At 38.4% G+C, this 27,783-nt stretch overlaps 2 protein-coding genes across 3 annotated transcripts in view; both read left to right on the forward strand.

The window, feature by feature from the left end:
* Positions 1–27,783, forward strand: part of LOC310649502 (LIM zinc-binding domain-containing Nebulette) — a 204,748-nt gene that overhangs the window by 131,390 nt on the left and 45,575 nt on the right. The gene's annotated exons all lie outside the window — the stretch shown is intronic.
* The window catches only part of LOC310649892 (uncharacterized protein), a gene marked incomplete at its 5' end in the record, with an annotated part of 62,294 nt that overhangs the window by 26,533 nt on the left and 7,978 nt on the right, over positions 1–27,783 (forward strand). Inside the window, 9 exons of the mRNA XM_083378723.1 lie at positions 1,486–1,590; positions 4,671–4,778; positions 5,961–6,071; positions 7,135–7,245; positions 7,393–7,503; positions 24,273–24,383; positions 25,101–25,211; positions 25,469–25,579; positions 25,899–26,003. Of these exons, the coding sequence (XP_083234849.1) occupies positions 1,486–1,590; positions 4,671–4,778; positions 5,961–6,071; positions 7,135–7,245; positions 7,393–7,503; positions 24,273–24,383; positions 25,101–25,211; positions 25,469–25,579; positions 25,899–26,003 (984 nt within the window). The remainder of the gene's footprint in view (positions 1–1,485; positions 1,591–4,670; positions 4,779–5,960; positions 6,072–7,134; positions 7,246–7,392; positions 7,504–24,272; positions 24,384–25,100; positions 25,212–25,468; positions 25,580–25,898; positions 26,004–27,783) is intronic.

The following is a 27,783-nucleotide window of genomic DNA, read 5'->3' on the forward strand; positions in this document are numbered from 1 at the left end:
ATACAGTAAAGAGTCAATCAATGTTCCTGCTAATTGAACAGTGTCTTGTCTTTAGATTTAACTAGTATTAAAAGAAGAACAACATAGATACCCTCATCCCATCAGGACAAAAGAAATAAATTACCAGGCCTGATTTTTCCCTACACAATGCATACATTTGTGTGGTGATCTGTAATAAATAAATACAGGTCTCACCAGTGGAGAAGCTTGCTTGCCTCAAGGCCATCATTTCTTTTGCATTTCAAAGCATGTGGTAAATGCTTTTGCAATAGCTGTAACTGTGATTGCATTAACTAGGTGGCCAGAGTGAGGAAGAGACAGAGTTTGTCTAATCTTAGTGTAGCCCTCAGCCACTCAAAAATTACTTTTTGATGTCCTAAAACACAGTTCTTTATTATTTATTTATTTACTTATTTTTATATATATCCCACCTTTATTACTTTTGCAAATAACTCAATGTGGCAAACATATCCATATTTCCTCCTTTTTTCCCCACAAGAACAACTTTGTGAGCTTCGGTTGGGCTGAGAGAGTGACTCACTCAAATCACCCAGCTGGTTTTCATGGTTAAGGTGGGACTCTCCTGCTTTCTAGCCTGTTGCCTTAATCTCTAGACCAAACTAGCGTCTTGTATCATGCAAAATGTAATTCTTCAATTTAATAGAAATCTGTCAATGGAGATATTTGGGGAATATTTTGATTCTGTTTTGTTGAATGATATGGGCTTCAGAATGCTTAGCAAGTCTCAGCATCTGCTTTTCTTTTCTAGACTTGTTAAATCCATTATGAAGGTGCTAAATTTCTGACTGACAGAAGAGACAGATACTTCTAAAAGTTACTTTCTTTCCATCTTTCTGAATCATCATAGCAAAAGTACTTTTTTCACTTTTAAAATAGATAGAGATGAAATAATATTTAATTGATTCTAATAGGTCACTGAAGACAGATATTTGTTCCTAAAGTTCAGAAAACATTAATATTTAAATACCTAGAAGTTGCTACTGACATAGATTGAGTCTTGAAGGATTGCATGTGATCTTCCATATTGACGGGCTTTTCAGGCTTCTACCTTGTCCAATAGTCAAAAGATATTTTGGAGCTCTGTTGTCTCAAATAGCTTCTATTACAAAACCCCTGGATCACACCTGATATTCAGTGTATTCAGTATCAATATCAGTATTCAATATTAGTATTCAGAATACTGATATTGAGTAATTGAAACACCAATTTTCAGTGGCACAATTCTCACGGAACTGCCTCAAAGATCCCTCCCCCTATAGTTTTCATATGCATTTAAGTAATCATTGTACAAACAACTGACAGTTGCAGACTCCTTTGTCAAAAAAGAGATCTCTCTCCTTTCTAGGGCATCATAACATGGTGAAATATATATGTATAAAGTTCCTACCCTAATGTACTGAAAGATATACTGGCTCTAAATTCAAAATATACTTTGAAATTTAAAGATATATTTACTTTTTTCAGTATGAATATAAGAAAGTATTTGAGAAAAGTAAGGGACTTTATCATTTTGAAGTGGATACTGCTGAACAGCTGCACCACAAAGAAAACGCAGTCCTGCAAAGTCAGGTATGCCCATGTACTCTATAAACTTGTAAATGCATACTTAATATATTAACACTTATATTGCTGGATTATATAAAATGAAAGGTGAAAGATATTGAACACACATAAAAGAAAGGAAATATATTTCCTCCTTTTCTCCCTTGTTTGGTGCTTTTGTAGTCCAAAGTTTGATCTGTTATTACATTAAAGTCTCCCATTATACAAAGATTTTGATAGTTTAATTTTTTTATATAGTTTTTGGTAAAATTGTTCTTGTTTATCATTTGGTGCAACTCGGAAAAATAAAGACAAAAAGAAAAGCAAGGCTGTAGTTCTCAGTTTTGCCACTAGATGTCATTAGATGTCCATTCCCACCATACTTTAAAAAAGTTAAAGAAGTTAAAAAAACAATGGTTTCCAAACAAGAAATAAACAAAAAAAGATTTATAAAACCAAAAGTTTTCCAAGTTATCCTTCTTTTATGCCCCAGTCATCTTCATAATATTGTTATAAGTCAGTTTTAATTTCCCCAAAGCTTAAACTACCGCTTATAGTTCAGGAGGGAGGGGTAAAGAAAAAATCCTCCCCTTCCTGGAGCTTGGGGATTTCTTGCTTTTGAATGATGTTTCCCAGAACTGGTATTTCCACTTGTAGAGAGATAAAGAAAGTAGTCACAGTCAGATCAGCTGTTTTGCCTTCCGCTTTAAAATTTATTGTCTCTGATGATCAGCTGCTTTTGGAAAACCACATGGGTGTGGTCACCTTTCTTCCTGCAGTCCTGAATGCTCCTTTGGATCAAGCAGGCCAGCTACCGCTGGCCGTGCTCTGCAGAGTTTGACCCTTTGGCCAGTCACCTCTATGGGGGGACCTTCGGTCCTATTGGACTCCCCAGCTGGTGGAAATTGGGCTTGGGGAAGGGAGATTCATTCCCTAGTGCCCAGCTTGCAGTGACGTTACCGGAAACTCTAAAGCATTTTTAAAAGTGACAGAAGAACTCTGTATCCAGATGGCTTTAATATTCCTTGATGCACAGAAAGTGTTTGACAATGTAAACTGGCAATTTATGTTTCAGCAATTTGCAGAAATGTACTTTATAAATGTATTACATTTATAAAGTTTTGGAAAAAACTTTATAAATGTGATCAAAACAATTTATTGTAAACAAACAGCTAAAATAATTGTAAATGGAGATTTTACAGAAAACTTCAATATTAAAAAGGGCACAAGACAGGGATGCCCACTATCTCTATTACTATTTATACTAACATTGGAAGTATTGAATAGAAACATTAGACAAGATATAGAAATTAAAGAACTGGAGATAAAAGATGAAAAATATAAACTACAAGCATTTGCAGATGATTTGGTTTTCATATTGGAAAATCCATTGGAAACAAGCACCAAACTTCTGGAGAAAATAGAAAAATTTGGAGAAGTGGCAGGGCTGACAATAAACAGAAAAGACTAAAGTGCTAACAAAGAATCTAACAGAAAAACAAAAAAAATCAACTAACAAAAAAAATCTTGAAATAGTTAAAAAAGTTAAATATTTGGGAATTTATCTAACAGCAAGATGTGTAACAATAAAAGAAGATAACTATGTAAGACTGCTAAAACAAAATTGGATTTGGAAAAGTGGAAAAACTTCCAACTTTCAGTGTTGGGGAGAATAGCAACAGTGAAAATGAATATCTTATCAAAAATACTCTTTTTATTTCAAACAATTCCTTTAAGGCTGGGAAAAGAAGAATAAAATAAATAGATACTTTCAAAACCATTTTATAAGGAATGCACTTCTTTCAGATTGGGAAAAAATAAAAGAAAAAATTTATATTAAGATACCTGAATGGCTTTCAACAATGGAAGCTTTTGCTTACCCAAATTTAATTAACTGTGATAAATTTGTGACTTATAAAGATATTTTGGACAATGAAGGAAAATTGAAAGACAGACAAGATTTACAAGAACAAGGTATTGATCTAGCATGGTGGCCATATCTGCAAATTCAAACGAGACATGAAAAAGATGTTAAAACAATGGGATTTTATAAAGAACAGAGAATTTGATCAGATCCTGCTAAAAACAGATGGAAAGTTGATTAAGAAACACTATAGATTTCTGTTAGACTTAAAAATGGAGGAAGAACAAGTAAAAGAAACAATGATAACATGGGCAAAGAACTTTGGATATAATATAGAATTAGAAGATTGGCAAAAGTTATGGGAAAGAAATATTAAATTAACTAGAGCAGTTGCATATAAAGAAAATAAAAATACTTCAAACAGCTGTTGGAAATGCAAACAAAGACCAGGTACCTATTATCATATCTGGTGGACATGCCCTAAAGCAAAAAGATTTTGGGTTAAAATACATTTATGGTTGGAGAAAATGACTAAAAAACAAACAGATTTTAAACCAGAATTATTTTTGTTAGGAATAATAAGAGCTAATTATGAGAAAGATTGCAGATATTTAATACTACACGTACTAACGGCAGCAAGAATTGTATTTGCCCAAGATTGGAAAAAATGAAAATTTACCAGCTGAAGAAGTACTAATTAAGAAAATTCTAGAGTGTGCAGAAATGGATAGAGTGACTTTAAAGATAAAAGAGAAGAAGACTCAGTGTATTTTAGAACATGGGATAATTTCTATTAATGGCTAGAAAAACGAGTTAGAGAGAAAGAAATGTGATATGTAGTTTTGAATATATATTAGCAAGAAGAAGGCTATTGAGTGATTAATTAACATATTGTTTATGATAATTAACAATTATCTATTATTGTTTATTAAACACATGAACCCAGACATTGTGCTGTTTGCTAAATATTGAGAATGTTATTTGGAAAAAAAACCAACCCTAACCCTAATCCTAACCCTAACCCAAATCCCAACCCCAACCCCACCTTATTCCTAACCCTATAAAACTAATAAAATCTTTACCAAAAAAAGAAAAGAAAGGAAATATGCATGAAATGATTCACTTTCGTAGGGATAAAAAGAGAATTACTTTTCATGTGGAAGCTTTGATTCTAATCGGTATGTAGATGAAATAAGGCGCTATTGATTTTTAATTTGATTATGATGTCTGATGTTTTTATTAGGTTAAGTATAAGGAGATGTATGAAAAATCAAAAGGCAAGTCTATGCTAGAATTTATGGACACACCAACATACAAAGTTTCAAAGGAAGCTCAAAAGTTTCAAAGTGAGGTAAGTGAAATCTTTTTAGAAATTATTATTATAGGTAGTCCTTGACTTACAACCACAATTGAACCCAAAATTTCTGTGGCTAAGTGAGACATTTGTGAGTTTTGCTACATTTAACGACCTTTCTTGCCATAACAGTTAAATGAATCACTGCAGTTGTTAAGTTAGTAACGTGAATCTGGCTTCCTCATTCACTTTGCTTGTCAGAAGGTTGCAAAAGGTGATCACATGACCCTGGGACATTGCAACTGTCATAAATATGAATCAGTTGCCAAGTGTCTAAATTTTGATCACATTACCTTGCAGATGTTGCAGCGGTCATAAATGTGAATAACTGTTATAAGTAATTTTTTTCAGTGCCATTGTAACTTTGAGTGATCACTAAATGAATGGTTGTAAGACAAGGACTACCTGTATAGTGTAGTAACTAAAGTGTTGTGCTGAAGCAGCATCTAAATGAGAGGTTTGTATATCTGTGTGATTTATTGTGAAATAGAGTAACTGATAACAATCCAATATTTGAATCCAGTCCTTGGTTTAGGTTCACTCAGTAGAAGATTGGACTTGTTGAGCAGCAAATCAGCTTGATGTAGTATAAAATACTTTTTTTCAAATATCTTCACATTTTTGCAATACTGTGAGATACCTTTCAGGAAACAGAAATTCAAAGCATTTTTAGACACGTGGAATGAGTAAAGCAGACATGTCAAACACAAGGCCCGGGGGCTGGATCCGGCCCGCGAAGTGGTTTCATGTGGCCCGCGAAGCCATCCTGGAAACAGTGAGGGAACAGCTCCCTCTGCCTTGGCCCTGGCCCAGAGACCCTCCTTCTTCCAGAGACCCTCAGATCTGTCCCACTCCTGCCCAGGCCCCCATAGGCACCCTTGATGCGAACAATGTAGAGCTGGCCATGCCCACCCAGTAGGCCATATGCACTCTAGCCACGCCTACCCAGTAGGCCACGCCCACCCTGGCCATACCCACCCAGCCCCCTGAGGGCAACCGCAATGCTGATGCGGCCCTCAATGAAATTGAGTTTGACACCCCTGGAGTAAAGCAATATTTTGGATCTTGTGCTTCCCCACATTACAGTAATTATTTTAGAGCCACACTTTGATATTTTGCAAATGTTTAATTATACTTTGTAAAGTATGTACTTGATAATCAACAATGTTTTGGACACAGAAAATGTATAGAAAAGAATTTGAAGAAAAAGTCAGAGGGAAAGCAGCCTTGGACTTAGACAAGACTTTAGAATTCTTGCATGTGAAACACGTAACAGATCTACTAAAAGAGGTAACATTTACAAACAGAAGATAAATAGTCTTTTTATATCATAATATTATTTAAATTCTATCATGTTTCTCTTCCTTTTCCTCTCAGTTTTTTTCTTTTGTTGTAGCAATATATAGCAGATAATTGAAAAATGAGGTTGCTGAATCATTATATAAAAATGATATTTGCAGTTTTTGTCACATATTAAATATCAGTTCAAATATTTCCTCACATCACAATTTGTGTATGGTATACATTAGAGCCAAACCATAGTTTGAATTTACAAACAAACAGTATGGAAACAAATGTTTAGGGCAACGTCAAATGTTATTGTTTATCTAGATTTAAATATATAAATTTACTCCAATTTCCATTGTGTTAACAGCTTTTATAGGGTTATGATTGTTTATTCAATTTATCTATACCTCTTTATCATAGTAAAATCATTAACTGTGATTTATGTGATTGACTGATTTCTGCTTAGAATTTGAAGATGCCCAATGATAAAACTGAAATGGTACCACTTGGTTTGACAATTAGAGAGAAAAGTATAAGTTGTCTATTTCCTCTTCTGGATAAAGTGTGACAAGACTGAAATAATTAAGACTTGCCTTTTCTGCCAGGTTTAGTATAATATCCATCTATGTGCTCATTTCAATCACAAGAGCTCATTGTGCTACGTAACTCTGATTTATGGATAAGTGCCTTTTGTGTTGCATTTAGTGATCCTTTGTGAATAATGATAGCATTAACAGAATTTGAGTGACAGGGTCATTTACTTGTCTATAATCTTGAAAGCCATCCAGAATAGAAGCTCTTACGATTTTATAAAATAACCATGTAACGGTACCACTGGTGTATAAGTAAAAGAATGTTTTCTTTTTTGAGGAACAAGATAAAGATTTATCTTACAATATTTGTGCTTTTTTGATTTCTCAGTTCTGTTTTAACTATGATAAATATACACTCCCTAACACACATTTTATAGAACATTTCAGCTATGCTTTAAAATATTTACTGTAAACTATTTTTTTTCTTTTAAGCATCTTGCTCACTATTTAAAGCTGACTTTTTATTACTTCAGAAAGAGTATAGAAAAGATTTGGAAGAAGGAATAAAAGGAAAAGGACTGGCAGTACTTGAAGATACTCCAGATTTGATCAGAGTGAAAAATGCAGCTCAGATATTAAATGAGGTAGGTACTGTTTGTAAAGCTTAGTAAATGCCATGGAAAGTTTGCCCACACAAAGTATGCAAATGAAATAAATTGTTAGTTTTGTAGTAAGTGGGAAATGTGTGTTACAGTATTTGAATATGCTTGTATCTTTTGTTTAAATAACAGAAAGAATACAGAAAAGATCTGGAACAGGAAATAAAGGGAAAAGGAGTGAAACTTATTTCAGAAACCCCTGACATCCAAAGAGCAAAGAGAGCATCTGAAATTGTTAGTGAGGTCAGTAAAAGAGGACGTCTCTTTTTAAATAATGATAGAAATGAAATGCATGCAACTATTTTTCCCACATCCTAACAGTATGCTTCATTCAGTTCTATGCCACCATGAATCAATTTATTCTGTGAAGTGACTTAAGGTAAGTTGGGACTGACCCAAGGCTTGGTACAAAGTTCTGCATTTCTGAGCACTGCAGAAAGATACATATTTTATTTCTGCTCTGTTTCTCCATAAAAAGTCAGGATGAGAAGAAGGCAAGCAGAGGAACTGATCAAACCATTCAAATCGAATATTTATTGCAGTCAAAAACCAGCTGGGTATATAATATAATCCTTGGGCTTCTCTCCAGATCTTCCACTCAGCAAAGGATATGATGGGCCAAAACACCCATTAAACAATGTGTTGCAGACACAGAGCGACAATTAGACCTAGCCAGGCCTCCAAATGTTATTGCTAGTGACTCTAACAGACATATTGCCTCTCCTATGGCATAACTAAGTAATCTTGAAGTACCTAACCATCAGCCTTTATTCTAGCATGATGTCATGCCCTCCTGTCAATCTGTCCTTAAAGGTCAACACAGGAGGTTTCCCTACCTGGAGAAACAATGTCCTTGTGGCTCTGGATAGAGTATATACTTTTCTGGGGCCTCTGCACAGGGCCTCATCTTACTGCATAAATACCCAAGGCTCACAGGATAATTCTATATTTCCCTGGTGCTTTCAGATATTAATGCTGCTATAATGTTTTATTCATTCATTCATTCATTCATTCAATTTCTACAACTGCCCTTCTCAGTCAATGACTCTGGGCGGCTTACAATTCAAAAAATAAATATTATAATTGAAGATACCAAAAATATATTATAACAATAAAAACACCAAAACCATCCAGATTAAATACCCATATGAGCAAGATTTTATAATGCCAGATTCAGCACAGTAGTGCTGAAAATCCTTTAAATGATGATCAGTGACATAATGAGATGCTCTTAATGAGCATCTAAATCATTATTATAGAGTACTGTGATAGATTTAGTCTGCCCAGCTATTGCATTTATGTTCCCTACACCCATCAAATGCTCCTACCCCTCCCTTTAAAATCCTTTTCCTGTTTTATATACCCAGCTGGTTTTTGACTGTAATAAATATTTGATTTGAATGGTTTGATCAAGTCAGCTCCTCTGCTTGCCTTCTTCTCATCCTGACTTTTTATGGAGAAACAGAGCAGAAATGCAATATGTATCTTTCTGCAGTGCTCAGAAGTGCAGAACTTTGCACCAAGCCTTGGGTCAGAAATTGAACAAGAGTGGGACATTGATTGACACTTTTTTCAGTTCCAATGGCACTGGTGAGATGACCCTGGGTGTTGCACATTGAATGAGGTCCCTTCATGAAGCACATATATTAGAAGAAGTAAACATTACTGAATTGGACTTCCAGTTTTGTGCAGTAGCGACCGGTTACAGGCTTGCAGATTCTTCACATCCCTGTCACTAATTTTGCTCTACCTGGGGACCCTAAATGGGTCTAAGTCACCTGGAGAGGTGACGAAGAAAGAAGGGTGCTCCAGTGATTCTGAAGCAGCGGCGTCTGTTCTGTTCGACTTGGGGAACGCCTTCTAACCTGACAGGAGAAAGGCTGGCCATATTGCATCGACCAGCCCAAGCTACTAGCAACTGAAGTCCAAAAGCAATAACCAGCACAACTGTGAACAGTGTGTTTGAAACTGGGCAAGGAATTCAATCTTCTCTTTCCTATTCTACATTTAATTCCTGGAAAAGATCACCAAGAAGCAAAATACCTCCGAAAGGGAAGGAGTGGGATTTATGCCCCACCCTTATACTAACGAAAGTGACGAATTAATCGTTTAATGGAGGATCAAAATATATGGAAGTGAAAAACAAATAGTTGCTGACACCTAGTGGGGGATGAAAACTATGACAGCTATGACTTTAATATAAGACTTGGCAAAACCTGGGAAAAGCTAATCTGTGTTTATGACCTTCAAAGTTTTAACAACAAAGAATAGCTGTGACAAAAAAAGACAATAATCTGGGTTGTAGACAAAGAGAATTATAAATTTCAGGAAAAAAAATCTTTTTTGAACTATTTGGATTGCAAATATCTATTTAATTAGGACTCTAAAGCTATTTGCAGACAAAAGAAAGGAAGAGAAAATTCAAATTTTTGGCCATCATGGATCAGAGACATGTAGAAAGAACATATCAAGAAAACATAAATATTTCACAGAAGGAGATATATAGTATACTGCAACTAATTCAAACAACAATGACTTTAAACCACAAAGAAATCCAAAAGAACTTTGAAAATATAAATCAATCTATTTCTACAACAAAAAAATTCCCAGAAAACAACAACAGAGAAGGAGCAGATAAAATAGATATAGATATAGAATTGAGAATAGAGACTTAAAGATGGAATTTAACAAAACAAGGAAATATGATTTAATCCTAGTGGAAAAAAGTTCACAAGAATTGGAAAAACAACTTATCTCTTAAGACTAAAAAATTAATCTGAGGACAAGAAAACAGATTGGATAATATGGACTGTAGAGATGTCAGGAACATCAGAGAGAAAGGAAATGATAAGCAAAGAGAAAGAAAAAGAAAAAAAATTCAACAAACGTGGAAAGGCAGAAGTCCCGTACAAAGACACTTCACCTGATTTACTTTTTATATCTACAGCAACATTTACAAGCATACAGAAAAACTTTTTGATTCAGCAAAATACATTCATTAGGAAAGATACTGGGCAAAGGAAAAAGACTAACGTGGAAACCAAGAAAATAGATGATGGGACTTACCAGAGAGAATACTTTAAAAAGAAACATTTGTTTGAATATGGTTAAAGAAATAGAAAAGTTTTGGAATGTATATGTCATTCTAAGAGGGATGATAATATAGTATGCTTTTTTTTCCTTTTTTGTTATCTTTCTTGATAAGAGTAATATAAAAAAGTTGAAATGTCTTTTAGATACTTAAATGTGATTGAATTTAAGAAAATTATAATGGATAAAAATGTTTTGAATAAGAGTTAAAGGACTAGATGATTAGGTGTATTAAATGGAATGTTTAAAGATTAAACATATTTTTAATTATGGTTAAAAAGAATAAAAATTTAGGAAACATATTAGCTTAGGAGGGATATATATTTTAAGTAGTGTGTTATTTTTATGTTTCTTTACTCTTGCTCTCCTTTTTTTCATTGTTCTATCTATTCCTTAAGAAATGTAAAAGTGTGAGATGGTTCATATGGAAAAAATAGTTAAATTTTTAAATGTAATTAATTTTTGAGAAAATCTTAACCAGTGAAAATACTTAGAACCTGATGGGAGAAACAAATTAAAATAAGGACTGTAACAGGATTTATGATAAGCAGTGCTTTTTTTCTAAAAACAAAAGGTGCCGGAACTCTCATCTTGTTAATCTTTTATTTATATAATTTTATTTATATATTTATTTATATAATTAAAAATTATATATTTACTGATCATCTGGATTTTTGTCACTCAGCCTTAGCTGCACAATCACTGGGAAGCGGGATGTATTAAAATATGACACAAATTCCACCCCTTACAACATGACACCAGTACAAAAGGGGAAAGCTTGTACTGTGGTAGTTTTATTGTATTATTACTGTATTCTGGAACTGAATACTGTAGATTATTTTTGAAAATAGGCAAATCCTTGCCTGAAATAATGCTGGGGTTTTTTTTTGCAGTTGCCATTAAGTAACCACCACAGTTGTTAAGTGAATGCTGTAGTTATTAAGTGAATGTCATGGTCATTAAGCAAATCAATATATTTCTAAACCAAGCGAAAAAGACAGAAATTAGCAAAATAATGTCATGAATCACAGTTACTTGACTGCAAAATGCTGCAAGTGGCTGTAAAGGTGAGCCAGTTGCCAAGTTGCTGAAATGTGATCATGTGACTACAGGGGTGTGTGCAGCTGTTGGAACTGGGTTGTAAGTAGCTTGGGGGGTCCATTGCAACATTGAATGGTCACTAAGTGACCAGTCATAAGTTGAAGAAAACCAGGTTTAATGTCCATTATTTGGTTTGCATTTTTCTTCAGCGTTTTTATCAGTCAATTTTAGTCCTGAATTGGATTGACAGCGGAAAGAGGTCAGTCACAACGTAACTGCACACAATTTGCAAGTACAAGTACAAGTACAAGTTCATGATGTGATCATAGTGTTGGCTTAAATAGCTTCAAAAGGAATTGGATCAATAAACAAGAAAGGAGATATCTATTTGTGGCTGTTAGCAATGATGAATAATTGGAATTGAATAATTGGAACATCCTTGTTCAGAGTATGTCTGTCTGACAAATAATGGAGGAATAGTGCAATAAAAGGAACTTTGGATTAGCATATCTAATGAGTTTATGTAAGAAAGAGCATGTTATTACTCTCTCCTATTCTGTAAATTAATCCATGTTTGTGTCAATAGCCTGTTTTGTCAGATGTTAAGTGTGGTATGTTTTCAGCCAGCTGTAAATAAACACTTGATTGATAAACCTGAAACCACCACCACTTAATCTAACCGTGTCTACTTCTGCAAGAATATTGAGGTGGGACCTACACTTTACCATATTGAGGATCTTTATTGTTGGTTTAAATTTCCTCAAGACTATCTTAAATAGGAGATGATTATTCAGGATACTAAAGCTTGTAGTACTGATAAGATGATCAGACCTGTTCAAACCTGTTCAAAATGAGCAGAGGGCTACAGCAACTCTCTTAAAGGAAAAAAGTGTAATCATTGCGATGTTTCTAGTTTGGATCTTAGGTAAGGGGAGATAAAGATTAAATATTGCATGGCCTGGAATATGGGATTAATTAAGCATTTTTGCCTACATTTCATATTAAGATCATCCACTAAATTGAATGGTAGATTTGGGACTAACAGGATCTATTTCTTTGTACAAAATAGAATTAAACTGTAGAACCCTCTGCCATATTGCCAAAGGGTATCAATTTAAATGATTAGACTAGACAAATTAATCCAGCAGGGTGGTCTGTATGACAATTAGTTTTGATAGCTGCTTCTTGGCAAGCTGCATCCCTTGAATACCAACTGCCAGGGAGCAACAGTGGGAGAGGGCTGTTACATCTCCCTTTTAGGTGGCCCCAAATGCTGGAGGCCCAAGCCTGGTCAGACAGGACACTTTGTATATTTCAGTGCCTAGGGATCCTTGAATTTAAAGTTTAGTTTAGCTGCAAAGCATGCTACAGGATTTCAGGCCATTCACATTCCAACCTCGGTGGAGGGGCAAATTCCTCAGTTAAGGGCCGAGGAACATAATTAAATTCACAATGGAAGATACAAGTTTCTAATTCTCATAAATGAGAAGGAGATTCTAGTATGAAAAGGAAACTGCAGTGGCCACATTCCCTTCCCCCAAGGAGCCCCATGCTTTTAAGCTGTTCCATTGATGCGAGTCCAAGTTAACCCTTCTTTCAAATTGCCCGTTTTGGAAAGCGCCACTGTGCATTCTTCCCCCTCTGCTGGGAGAGAGGGTCCACACGAAAGAAAGGAGGGAGATTGAGCTTTGCAAAGATCAAAACGGGGTGCTGCAGAATCCCTCCGTTTGCAAGACTGGCGGACCTTGGTGGCAGCAAAGAGAAACTGGTGGGCTGCTGGCCGGTAGTTTCCCATTGACTGGGAGTGAGTTGGCCGGGGCACAATGTCCGATTTGAGCTGCTAGAAAACTTTGGTGGGCACCCTCTTCCAGTGCTCCAAGGAGGTAGGGAGAGAAAGGAAAGGAGGGAAGTGCACGCAACAATAGCGTTGGTATTCCCCCCCACAGCAAAACTTGCTTTCCATGTGCAATTACACATCGAGCGGGGCTGTCTTGGAGAGGGAAGTAGCCAGACTTTGAAGGACGGGTGTTGTGTGAAGCGGGGTGTTTGGTTTTGGGACTGGGGAGCAGCAAATTAAGCCAGGGTGGTTTGGGGGAAGGCTCTTTTGATCTGCGCCGCTCTTTTGAGAGTTGCCAGGGCACCATGACTGCGCCCACACCACTTTTCTGTTTCATGAAAGGATTGGTCAGGAGAGGAACCTCTCTATCTCCCCTCCCCCCTTCCTCATCTTTTGTTGCTGCTGCTGGGGATGTCCAGATTAGGACATGAGTTGCAGACCATATTCAGTGGCTGTGATGCACCTCCCACTCCTTTTCCTCTTACTTACCTAGTTAAGAGGGGTACAAGGTTCCTTCACTGCAGACAACTTGCCTGTGTACGTTTGCCGGCTGGGTCTTTGGTGCACTCAGCAGCAATTCCTATTGGCTTTCGAAAGCCAATAGAGAGAGTAGCACAGCTTGTGCAAAAGCTTTCTTTTTTGTGTGCAAAAAAAAAGGTGCCGGAACGCTGTTCTGAGCGTTCTATGAGAAAAAAAGCCCTTATGATAAGGCAACCAGAATGATTGGATAGAAAAGAAATATTATATTGATGTGACTATTATTTTCAGGAATATTGGGGAAAAATTATGTATTTAATTGTTATCTATCAAAACAATAAGAATTGTATTAAATCAATATTTGCAAAAGAGGATATTTAGGGACAAGAGGAAATCAACTAAAACCATTATGTGGATTATGGATTATAGAAATCAGTTGTTAATGATAGTTTTACAAATGCAATCCAGACAACACACTATTCACCAATTATTGTGATTTATGTTTTTAAAAAATCAATAAAACATATCACAAAAAAGGAACATTACTGAATCTAGGAGGCCTCCAGTTTTTCCCATAATTTAACTTGGAATATGGAATAAAAGCTGCTGTGAAGTCTATGAAGGGATTTTATGTTGTGGGAAGAGTATCAATGGTGGCTCAGCCTTTCTTAAATCTGGCTTGTTCTTCTATAAGTATTTTTCTTGTACTGACCAGTCCTGAAATTTCCATTGTAGATGTTGCATAGAGTTTGCTAATTGTGCTGAAAAGGGTGATCAATCTATAATTAGTAGGGCCACAGCCATCCTTTTTTTCCTTTTGATATATAGGAATAATGATGTTGATACAGGTAAAAAGGGAAGCCAAAATGAAGCCCAGAAGCCTAAATTGTTTTTAAAAGATCTCTGGAGGGATTAGAATTTCCTGGTTTTAATTAAGCAACAAGATTCTTAATTATGTTATTGTCACAGGTGCCCTCATTGGCACATTTTCTATACTTTTGGTAAGGCATTCACTTCCAACAGACGTGTCTATGTAGAGTTCCTGAAAGTATATCTCCCAGGTCCCTGAGGGGATATAACAGTCTACCATGAGTGCGCTCTTGCTGTGAGAACGTGACGAGATGTATCAGAAAAAAGGGTGTTTTTTCCTTTAGGTAAATGAATTATAATTTTGATCATATGTCTTTGAACAGAAATACATATTTAGGCTACCATATTACCTGGTTGTCAAAGTGGATTTGCTTTCATCATTGCCTGCATCAGCTTCCAGCTTGCAGTTTGCCAAACAGTAACAAGAGGGTGGTGGTGGTAAATGCCTAGGGAGGAGGGAGGGATTAGGAATGAGGAGAGCCTTCTGCTGCTGGAGAGGAGATATCCACCAAGGCCTAGTACTTGGAGCTTCTAGCCAGTGCAGACTGTTTTCCCAAAACAAAAGTACTGAGTCTAATTGGCAGACAATGAACTGTGGGTGGCCCAGGGGTAAAAAGGGGTTTTACCTATGTGGGTTTTCACGGGAAAACTTCAGAGCTGACTTTGCTTCTGCTGTGCATAAATGGATCTGTCAATAAAGTTTTACTCTTGGTAATTCATACATGCCAGTAGTTTCTTTTTTTGGGGGGGGATGTGCCAAATGGGACAGTTGACACTGGTGTGTGTTGTAACGAGGTATGTTATGTCTGTAGCTTTGTGCAAACATGTAAATAGTAGGTTGCAAAGAAGGTTCTTTGAAGCGGGAGATTCTGGTGCAACTATTGGTTAAAGTTGTAAAAGCGGGAAAATAGGGACTTGTGATTGGATACAGTTTAAACAGCTTTAGTATAAAAGCCTGAGACATTTTGACAGTTGCCAGTTGACATATGTGTATTGAATAAACTCTTTTCGCTGTTAACCTCTCTGAGTCATTGTCTACCTGAACCAAACAACTGGCGACGAAGGTGGGATAGACGGCGGACCAGAGAAGGATTGGCGGAACAGCTGCGTGTAGGCGGCAAATTTGAAAAGAAGTCACAGTCAACCACAAGCGGCCGCGGCGGAATCAACAATCCTCCGAATGGCGCAAATCGGGTCTTTAAAAGAATTCGACCCAAACTTCCCAGAGGACTGGGAAGAATATGTGGGACAGGTCGAAGGGTTTTTACTTGTTAACGGTATAACTGATGACCGAAAAAAGGCGGCTGCTTTACTAACTATATGCGGCACACCGGTGTATCGGATCGCTGTCGGACTTTGTCAACCACAGCCGGTTTCAAGCGTTCCGTATGCCGATCTATTGGCCAAATTAAAAGTGCATTTCACGCCAAGGAGGTCAGAACTCTTTTGGTGACGCATTTTCGAAAAAAGGAATCAGAGACCGGGCGAGTCGATCCAAAGATTCGTTGCTGCAGTCAGAGAAGCAGCAGTACGTTGCAAGTATGACAACTTAGAGATAAGAATCCGGGACAGAGTGGTGCTGGGCTTGCGAGATGAGCAACTACAAAACAGAATTATCGCTAAACCCACCGGCGACTTGCAAGAAGTACTGGACGAACTCTTGACTTATGAATCCACCGGGTATCGCGACCCCCCCGAAATAGCATGGCTGCATCTGCCGAAATTAATCAAGAAGGCCTTGTGGACTGCGGGGAGGTGGACCAGCAATGGGAAGCTGACATCGCCGAAGTCACCAGACGGTTTGGAAAAATGGCGGCAAAACCATTCCGAAGCGACGGGCCTGAACCGAGCCGCCGATTCCAAACTACAACACCGCAACGACAAACAACTACAACCCAACGACAACAGAGAGACACTGCAACGAGACCGCGCGACAACGACCATAGATGCGGCAGCTGTGGGGGCAATCATCCCCGGGCAACTTGCAGATTCCATACTGCCCGATGCAGATTGTGCGGGAAGACCAGCCACATTCAAGCCATTTGCAGGGGTCGTGCACGCGACAATCGCTTACACGAAGTCGACGTTTGGCCCGAAGGTAAGGTAACCCCTTACTATAGTGGCAAAGAGACCCCTAGACCAAGGGCTAAATTCCCGAACCGTGGGGAGGTGGCGCGAGTCAATCACCGTAGAAAGGAAAAATTTAACAATATTGTGGGAGAAAAATTAAAAATTATAGTCCAATTGCAAGGAATTCCTTGCAAAATGGAAATTGATTCTGGGGCCTCAGTGTCCATAATTTCCAGTGAAACCCTTAAAATGATTGAACTAAAAAGTGGCAGAAAAATTCCCCTTAATTCAACCAAAATCCAATTGACCGACTTCCAAAAAACCCCAATAAAAATTAAGGGAAAAATTACCCTTAGTGTTAAATATAAGGGGTTTAAGGGAGCATTAGATTTAATAGTTACAGAAGGCCATAGAACTAGTTTAATAGGCCTTAACTGGTTCCTTGCCCTGGGAATTTGGATAGGGGGAATAAACACAGTTATTAAAAATAAGACCCTCGAATCAGTCTGCGATGAATTCGCAGACGTATTCGATGGGTCTTTGGGTAAATATAAAGGGGCCCCAATTAATTTTAATTTAGACCCGTCGGTTAAACCCATCAGGCTTAAGGCCCGAAGGGTGCCTTTCGCCCTTAAGCAAAAAATCGAGGCCGAGCTCGATAAGCTTGTAGGCCAAGGCGTCCTAGAACCAGTCGAGGGTGGTTTGTGGGAAACGCCGATCGTCACACCCCTTAAACCTAATGGGGATGTGAGGATCTGCGCTGATTACAAAGCCACCCTGAACCTAGGAATGAAAAAGCATGCTTACCCGGTCCTGACGGTGAAGCAGGTCCTCGCCACGATACAGGACGGCGCCATATTTGCCAAGTTAGACTTGGCGCAGGCGTATTTGCAATTAACTGTTTCCAGAGAGGCTGCTGAAGGTCAAACTATAGTTACCCACAAGGGGGCGTTCCGAGTCCACAGACTGCAATTTGGTATTGCAGCAGCTCCAGGCATCTTCCAGGAGGTGATGGAGAGGACCTTAAAGGGCATACCTGGTGTATGCCCTTATTTTGATGATGTTCTAATAGCTGGAAGAAATGAAGAGATATTAGCTGAGCGTCTGGAACAGGTATTGGAAAGGTTTAGGAGGGCTGGACTTAAATTAAAAAAGGAGAAATGCTGTATTGGGGTTAAATCCACAGAATTTTTAGGATTTAGGATAGATAAAAATGGAATTCATCCTACCCCTGATAAAATCAAGGCAATTAAATTGGCACCAGAACCAAAAAACAAGGCTGAATTACAAGCCTTTCTAGGATTAGTTAACTTTTACCACACAATCGTGCCACATAAAGCTGCCATAGCAGAACCACTACATAGACTTTTAGATAAAAAAACCCCATGGCAGTGGCTTGATAAACATAGAGTCAGCTTTCAAACATTAAAAAATATTCTTTCAAGCCAATCCACAGTAACCCATTTTATTGAAAATAAACCAATCTATTTAGCTTGCGATGCTTCACCCTATGGTGTGGGGGCTGTTATCAGCCACTTGGATAGTCATGGTATTCAAAAGCCAATTGCATACTATTCCAGGACGCTTACTAAAGCTGAACGGAATTATGCACAGATTGATAGGGAAGCATTAGCAATTGTGGCAGGAGTTAAAAAGTTCCATGATTACCTTTATGGTAGGAACTTTACCATACTCACTGACCACAAACCATTATTGGGACTGTTTACCACTGATAAACAGACACCCCAAATAATGTCGCCCAGAATGCTGAGGTGGTCAATTTTCCTCTCAGCATATTCATTCTCACTTCAACATAGACCAAGTAAGGAAATGGGACATGCAGATGCCCTTAGCAGACTGCCCTTAGACATCACAGAGGAGGACCCTGCTCCAGTGTGACAAATTATGTCTTTACAGGAAATTCCTGAATGCCCCTTAACGGCTAAAGATATAGCTGAGGCCACCAATAATGACTATATCCTCAAAAGGATCATGGCCTGGGTCCTTAGTGGCTGGCCAAGTACTAATCCGGATGCCAAGTACATTCATTATTTTAGGAGGAAGGACGAACTATCAGCCCATTTGGGATGTATTCTGTGGGGCAACCGTGTTGTCATTCCTGAAATCCACAGATCTACAGTTTTATCAGAATTACATGAGGGTCACCCAGGAATAGTACGTATGAAGGCATTAGCTAGAAGTCACTTATGGTGGCCAGGACTTGATAAAGACATTGAAGAATGTGTTTCAGGATGTTATTTGTGTCAGCGATCTAGACCTGAGCTGCCACACACACACACTCATAAGTGGGAATTGGCCAGAAATCCTTGGTCTAGGATTCATATTGATTTTGCTGGACCTTTCCAAGGGTTAACCTTTCTAGTTGTGGTGGACAGTTTCTCTAGGTGGCTAGAGGTAGTGCCTGTTAGTTCAATGACATCTTGTAGAACTATACAGGTCTTAAGGGGCCTCTTTGCCACTCATGGGTTACCTGATGTAATTGTATCGGATAATGGGCCCCAATTCACCTCTGTTGAATTTCAGGATTTCCTCAGGGCCAACTCGATTAGACATGCAACATCAGCACCCTTCCACCCGTCCACCAATGGCTTGGCTGAACGCAACGTGAGAACCACCAAAGACGCCTTGAAGCAAATCATCCGCGGCGATTGGCACCAAAGACTGGCAGACTTTTTGCTGACTCAACATACAACCCCTTGCACGGCTACCGGGAAAAGCCCGGCTGAAATGAGGTGGGGCAAACGGCTAACCACCAAACTGGACAGGTTACATCCTGACAAACTACCCTCAAGTGCTGAACTGGACATTCCAAACAGATCATTCAAAATTGGAGACTTAGTCTGGGCCAGAAACTATGGACAGGGGGACAAATGGGTCCCGGGGGTGGTCACTGACATAATGGGGCCCTTGTCTTACACCATTGAGGGGGAAGGGAATAGATTAAGTAAAAGACATATCGATCAGTTAAGGAAGAGAACTATTGGAAGCGTGCCAGTTGATGGGGGTCAAAGTGTACTCGGGGGGGACACTGCATCTTGGCTTAATCATAACAACCAGTCAGTTAGTGGGGAAGCAGAAATTCAAACCAGTGTGTCCACTGCTAATCCACAACAGGGTCAAATTGACTGGGAGCTGTCCTCTACGAGCAGGCCGGCAATAGTTGAGCATCAACATCAAACAAACAACAATCACAATCTGTCAGCAGAGAAGCATCTGATCCAGTAAGTCAAGAGTCCAGACCCATTAATGTAAGCCAGCCAAGCAGACAATCAGTTAGCGTTGACGTAAGTAATCAAACCAACAGATATCCATCTAGGGTCCATAGGCCACCCAAATACTTGAGAGATTACGTCAACAAATAACATCAACTGGGGGGTAAGGGGTGTTATGTCTGTAGCTTTGTGCAAACGTGTAAATAGTAGGTTGCAAAGAAGGTTCTTTGAAGCGGGAGATTCTGGTGCAACTATTGGTTAAAGTTGTAAAAGCGGGAAAATAGGGACTTGTGATTGGATACAGTTTAAACAGCTTTAGTATAAAAGCCTGAGACATTTTGACAGTTGCCAGTTGACATATGTGTATTGAATAAACTCTTTTCGCTGTTAACCTCTCTGAGTCATTGTCTACCTGAACCAAACAAGGTACCTTGTTGTTGTTAGCTGTGAAGTCGTGTCCGACCAATCGCGACCCTATGGACAATGTTCCTCCAGGACTTCCTGTCCTCTACCATCTTCTGGAGTCCATTTAAGCTCACACCTACTGCTTCAGTGACTCCATCCAGCCACCTCATTCTCTGTCGTCCCCTTCTTCTCTTGCCCTCAATCTTTCCCAGCATTAGGCTCCTCTCCAGTGAGTCCTTCCTTCTTATTAGGTGGCCAAAGTATTTGAGTTTCAACTTCAGGATCTGGCCTTCTAAAGAGCAGTCAGGGTTGATCTCTTCTAGGACTGACCAGTTTGATTGCCTGCAGTCCAAGGGACGTGTAGAAGTCTTCTCCAGCACCATAGCTCAAAGGCTCAATTCTTTGGCGCTCGGCCTTTCTTATGGTCCAACTTTCACTGCCATGCATTGCAACTGGGAAGACCATGGCCTTGACTATACGCACTTTTGTTGACAGGGTGATGTCTCTGCTTTTTAGTATGCTGTCTAGATTTGTCATGGCTTTCCTCCCGAGGAGCAAGCGTCTTTTAATTTCTTGGCTACAGTCCCCATCTGTAGTGATCTTGGAGCCCAGGAAAATAAAATCTGTCACTACTTCCATTTCTTCCCCATCTACTGTATTTGCCAGGAACTGAGAGGGCCGGATGCCATGATCTTAGTTTTCTTAATGTTTAGTTTCAACCCAACTTTTGCACTCTCCTTCTTCACCCGCAACAAGAGGCTCTTTAGTTCTTCTTCACTTTCTGCCATTAGAGTGGTATCATCTGCGTATCTTAGGTTGTTGATATTTCTTCCGGCAATCTTAATTCCAACTTTTGATTCATCTAGCCCTGCCTTTCTCATGATGTGCTCTGCATATGTTAAATAGGCAGGGCGACAGTATACAGCCTTGCCAGACTCCTTTCCCAATTTTGAACCAGTCAGTGGTTCCGTGTCCAGTTCTCACTGTTGCTTCTTGACCTGCATATAGGTTTCTCAAGAGACAAATAGGATGGTCTGGTACGCCCATCTCTTTAAGAACTTGCCACAGTTTGTTATGATCTACACCAGTGTTTTTCAACCTTTTTTGGGCAAAGGCACACTTGTTTCATGAAAAAAATCACGAGGCACTCCACCATTAGAAAATGTTAAAAAATTTAACTCTGTGCCTATATTGACTATATATAAAGTAATTCTCTTGAATAGGAATCAAATAAACACAAAGAAAGTATTTTATAATTACTTTTCAATTTTTCCCACGGCACACCAGGCAACATCTCGCGGCATACTAGTGTGCCGCAGAACAGTGGTTGAAAAACACTGATCTACACAATCAAAGGCTTTAGCATAGTCAATGAAGCAGAAGTAGATGTTTTTCTAGAACTCTCTAGCTTTCTCCATGATCCAGCGTATGTTGGCAATTTGATCTCTAGTTCCTCTGCCTCTTTGAAATCCTGCCTGTACTTCTGGCAGTTCTTGATCCACATACTGCTGGAGTCTAGCTTGTAGGATTTTAAGCATAACTTTACTAGCATGAGAAATGAGTGCAATGGTGCGATAGTTTGAACATTCTTTGGCACTGCCTTTCTTTGGAATTGGAATGTAAACTGATCTTTTCCAATCCTGTGGCCACTGTTGAGTTTTCCAAATTTGCTGGCAAATTGAGTGTAGCACTTTTACTGCATCGTCTTTTAAGATTTTGAATAGATAGCTCAGCTGGAATACTGTCACCTCCACTAGCTTTGTTGTTGCTCAGCTTTTCTAAAGCCCACTTCACTTCACATTCTAGGATGTGTGGCTCGAGGTCAGTGACCACCTCATTGTGATTATCAGGGACGTTAAGCTCATTCTTGTATAGTTCTTCTGTGTAATTTTGCCACCTCTTCTTAATCTCTTCTGCCTCTGTTAGGTCCCTGCCGTTTTGGTCCTTTATCATGCCCATTTTTGCATTAAACGTTCCCTTCATCTCTCCAATTTTCTTGAAAAGATCTCTGGCCCTCCCTATTCTATTGTTTTCTTCTATTTCTTTGCACTGTTTATTTAAGAAGGCATTCTTATCTCTTCTAGCTATTCTCTGGAATTCTGCATTCAATTGGGCGTATCTTTCTTTTTCTCCCTTGCCTTTCGCTTTCCTCCTTTCCTCAGTTATTTGCAAAGCTTCCTCAGACAGCTATTTTGCTTTCTTGCATTTCTTTTTCTGTGGGATGGTTTTGGATGCTACCTGTTGTACAATGTTGTGAACCTCTGTCCATAGTTCTTCAGGCACTCTGTCTATCAAATCTAATTCCTTCAATCTATTTGTCACCTCTACTGTATATTCAACCGGGATATGATTTAATACATACCTGAGTGGCCTAGTGCTTTTCCCTACTTTCTTCAGTTTAAGCCTAAACTTTGCAATGAGAAGCTCATGGTCTGAGCCACCAGTCTGCTCCTGGTCTTGTTTTTGCTGACTGTATAGAGGTTCTCCATCTCTGGCTGCAGAGCACATAGTCAATCTGATTTCTGTGTTGACCATCTGGTGATGTCCACATGTAGAGCCATTTCTTGGGTTGTTGGGAAAGAGTGTTTGCTATGACCATTGTATTCTTTTGACAAAATTCTATCAACCTGTGCCCTGCTTCATTTTTTACTCCAAGGCCAAACTTGCCTGTTATTCTGGTTATCTTTTGGCTTCCTACTTTAGCATTCCAATCCCCCATGATGATAAGGACATCATTTTTTGGTGTTAGTTCTATAAGGTGCTGTAGTGCTTCATAGAACCGGTCAATTTTATCCTCTTCCACACTGGTGGTTGGGGCATAGACTTGGACTACTGTGATATGGAATGGTTTGCCTTGGATTCGAACTGAGATCATTCTGTCATTTTGCGGATTGTATCCCAGTATTGCTTTTCCTACTCTTTTATTGACTATGAAGGCTACTCCATTTCTTCTGAGGGATTCTTGCCCGCAGTAGTATACCTGATGGTCATCTGAATTAAATTCACCCATTCCTGTCCATTTTAGTTTGCTGATACCTAAGATGTCGATGTTCAGTCTTGTCATCTCTTGTTTGACCACGTCCAGCTTTCCTTGATTCATGGATCTTACATTCCAGGTTCCTATGGAGAAAAAATCTTTACAGCATCGGACTTTCCTTTCACCACCAGACACATCCACAGCTGAGCGGCCTTTGGGCTTTGGCCCAGTCGCTTCATTTTTTCTGGCGCTACTAGTACTAGCCCTTTTCTCTTCCCCAGTAGCATATTGGACACCTTCCGACCTGAGGGGCTCATCTTCCAGCGTCATATCATTTTGCCTTTTGGTACTGTCCATAGGGTTTTCATGGCAAAGATACTGGAGTGGGTTGCCAATTCCTTCTCCAGTGGATCACATTTTGTCAGAACTCTCTGCTATGACCTGTCCGTCTTGGGTGGCCCTGCACGGCGTAGCTCATAGCTTCATTGAACTACGCAAGCCCCTTCGCCACGACAAGGCAGTAATCCATGAAGGGGAATGAGGTACCTACAGTAAGAATAGATATGTATATGAGAATATTATTACATGCATTCATCTTGTATTAATTATTTATACTTAAACAAGTAAATAATACTTGAGGTAATATAAAATCTCATTCAAAGTAATGAAGCATTCCTTATATGTTTAAAAATATTGGTAGACAAATATACCAAAATTGAGTATCTTATTAGAAATTAATAGTATATTATAGCCCAAAGTTACAAGTGTGTGTGTGTGTGTGTGTGTGAGAGAGAGAGAGAGAGAGACAGAGGGGAGGAAAATCACACAATGACTTTTTAAATAGGCAATTCTTATTTACAATTTTGAAACAGCCTATTTCAGAGAATAAACCCTTAATTCTGCTTATATAGGTCATAAGACTATCCATATATGTGTATTTTAAAATCTTCTCCCCCTCCCATCCCTAAACTTGATGCTTGTGAGTTTATAGTATATATTCTTATATTCACAGAGAGAATATAGAAAAGATCTGGAAACCAAAATTAAAGGAAAAGGAATGCAAGTTGGCACTGATACTCTTGAAATACAACGAGCAAAGAGAGCATCTGAAATTGCAAGCCAGGTTTGCTCAAGATATTTTCAAAGCATAATTCTATACATTAGTATATGATATTACTACATTATGTTGCTATTAGTTAACTGATTGGGGAGCCTTTCTTACAGTCATTGAGGCCCTGGCCAACTCATAACTTGACTACATGGGGCTGTGCTTGAAGACTGCCCAGAAGGCTCAGCTGGTCCAGGATATAGCAATGCAGGAAGTTATGGGCCTGCTTCATTATGCCGTGTTATGACCATGTAACAACTCAGCTAGCAAGCTATACTGGTTGCTAGTTTGCTTTCGAATGCAATTCAGGGTGCTAGTTACCTGGCAAATTTAATAAATTATTGTTATTGTTATTTAATCATAACAAGATGAAATCACAGCTGCTGGTTCTTTATCTAGTGTTCGCCTTCATATGCTTGAAGAACTAGGATGGCAAATCAAGTCCCAAGATGGAATAGGATACTGTAGACCTTTTATAATTACTATTTTTAGATAGTAACAGTAAAAAATGAACCCAGACATGTTGTTTACTAAGCACCTATGATTTGTAAAAATAGAAAATCAATAAAATTCTCTATATAAAAAAGAATGTTACAGTCCATTTGTTCTGAATGTATAAAATATTTTATCTTCTAGCGTATCACTTAATAAAAGCACCATAGATTAAAAAAAGTTCTGTATAAAAGCTGAAGCTGCTGTAGATCTGATTATTTCCTTTTCTGTTCTTTATAGACAGAATACAAAAAACATCTAGAAATGGAAATTAAAGGAAAGGGAATGCAAGTGGGCATGGATACTCCTGATATACAACGAGCAAAGAAAGCTTATGAACTTGCAAGCCAGGTTAGTTTGGAACAGAGGTTTCAGTGGCATCCGTAATAAAGTATAATGGTCCTTTAAAATGTGTTTTGGTAAAATTCTTTTTTTTTGAGAATAGAAAACATACAAAAATAATAAAATTAAATCCCATGGAAGTGCAGCCAGACATCAGAAATCTAGTTGGTGTAACAATAAAATCTTTGAAATCCCATACAAGTTTGGATACAAATGATTAAAGGTTGCACATATTTCAGAATTCTTTATTGTGCTATGACTTGCAGAAAGAATATATGAAAGACTTGGAGACTGAAATCAAAGGGAAAGGAATGTTAATAGGCCCAGATATTCCAGACATACAACGAGCAAGGAAGGCATCTGAAATAGCTAGTCAGGTGAGTAAAGAATGAGCAATAATTAAGAATCATTCATAGAACAGGGATATTTTCCGGTGTAGTTGTGCCTATTCTGATAGCAGTCTTATTTTTAAGAAGTACACATATAGTTTTTGGAACTTGGGGTAACTGAACAGTCTGGAATTAATTATCTAGATTTTAATGCCCAGTTTACAATGGCCCAATTTATTTAAACCTGACAGTGGGAATGAATTTTTTAATGGTAATCAAATTTATGTAAACAAATTTAACCCAATTTCAACTGCCAATTAATGTTGGTATATTAAGTGTGTATATAAATGGTGGGATATTTTTCCAGAAGAAGTATAAAGATGAAGCAATGAAGATGCTATGTACTTATTCTGCTGTGCCAAATACCCCTGAAATTGAGAGGATTAAAAATGCACAGAGAAATATCAGTGCTGTAAGTAGCAGTAATTATAATAGACATATTTTGCAATATGTAGTATTGAATTAACTCTTTCTCTCTCTCTCCCCCTCCCTCTCCCCCTCCCTCCCTCCCTCTCCTGCATCCCCTTCTCAGACCTGTTTTCTATTATTCAGCTGCATTTTTTGTATCTGGAAAGTCTGTATGTACCGATATACTTCTAAAAATATTCACTATAGTTGATTTTGAATATTTAAAGTAAAGTTGGTAGGATTTTGTCCAAGCAGACTAAGTGTATTAAGGTACGACAACTTTTTAATAGGAGATCTGCTTTAAAATCATTTACATCTGACCAGGCAGGCAAGAACTAAAGAATGCATGAATGTCATGTCATAGTATTTATTTATTTAAAAACTTAATAAGGAAGGAAATAGTATTTTTAGTTACTAATTAATACTTTTTAGTACTTTTAGTTACTAATAATTAAGTCCAGTACTCTTCAACATCTTCATCAATGATTTAGATGAGGGGATAGATGGGGAACTCATCAGATATGCAGACAACACCAAGGTGGCAGGAATAGCCAACACTCCTGAACAGGGGTCCCCAAGCTACGGAAATGGCTGGTGGGTGCATGCATGCACACACACTGCCTGCCACTTGCACTAATGCCTATGGTCCCATTTGCACATGCATGTGGGCGCAAACGGGGCTGCTAGCGCTGGATGGGTGTGCACAGCCCATTTGCATATGTGCAAATGGGGCAGCTAGTGCCACACGAGTGCACATGGTGCCATTTTCATGCATCCGTGCATGCACACCAATTTGGAACCTGCTCTCCTTCCCTCCAGGCTATGAGCTCGGAAAGTTTGGAGACCTCTGCTCTAGAAGATAGGCTTAAGATACAGAAGGATCTTCAGACTTGAACATTGGCGCTATCTAACAAAATGAAATTCAGTGGTGAGGTGAAAAAAGTAAGGTTCTACATTTAGGCAAGACAAAACAAATGCACAGGTATAGTGTAGGTGGTACTTGGCTTAATAGGAGTAACTGTTAGAAGGACCTAGTTAATATCAGCCAGCAATGAACTGTCACTGCCAAAAAAACCAACACAGTTCCAGGCTACATTAACAGAGTTCACATGAAGTGTTAGTAACCCCTTGCCTTGGTAAGACCACACCTGGAATACTGCATCTAGTTTTGATTGCTACAGTGTAAAAAAGATGTTGGACTCTAGAAAGAGTGCAGAGTAGAGCAACAAAGATGATTAAGGACTGGAGGCTAAAACACATAAATAATGGTTGCTGGAATTGGGTATGATTAGTTTAATGAAAAGAAGGACTATGGGTGACATGATAGTAGTGTTTCAATATCTAAGGGGTTGCGACAAAGAAAAGGGAGTCAATTTATTTTCCAAAGCACTTGAAGGCAGGACAAGAAGCAATGGATGGAAATAAATCAAGCAGAGAAGCAACCTAGAACTAAGGAGAAATTTCTTGACAGTTAGAACAATTAATCAGTGGAACAACTTGCCTCCAGAAATTGTGGATGCTCCAACACTAGAAGTTTTTAAAGAGATTGGACAACCATTTGTCTGAAATGGTATAGGGTTTCCTACCTAAGCAGGAGGATGGATTATAAGACCTCAAAGCTCCCTTCCAACTCTGTAATTCTGTTGTTTTGATGTAAGGTTCTGTATCCAAATTTGCCAAGTAGTTTAAGTATTATAAGCTACTATAAACTCAAAAGTTTATAGTACCACTGAGTGAATGGAGTTAGTTACAGTTTCATGAATCAAATGAGGACTGTAAAAACC

This window comes from Vipera ursinii (genome assembly GCF_947247035.1).
Source record: "Vipera ursinii genome assembly, chromosome: Z".
Taxonomy (NCBI): domain Eukaryota; kingdom Metazoa; phylum Chordata; class Lepidosauria; order Squamata; family Viperidae; genus Vipera; species Vipera ursinii.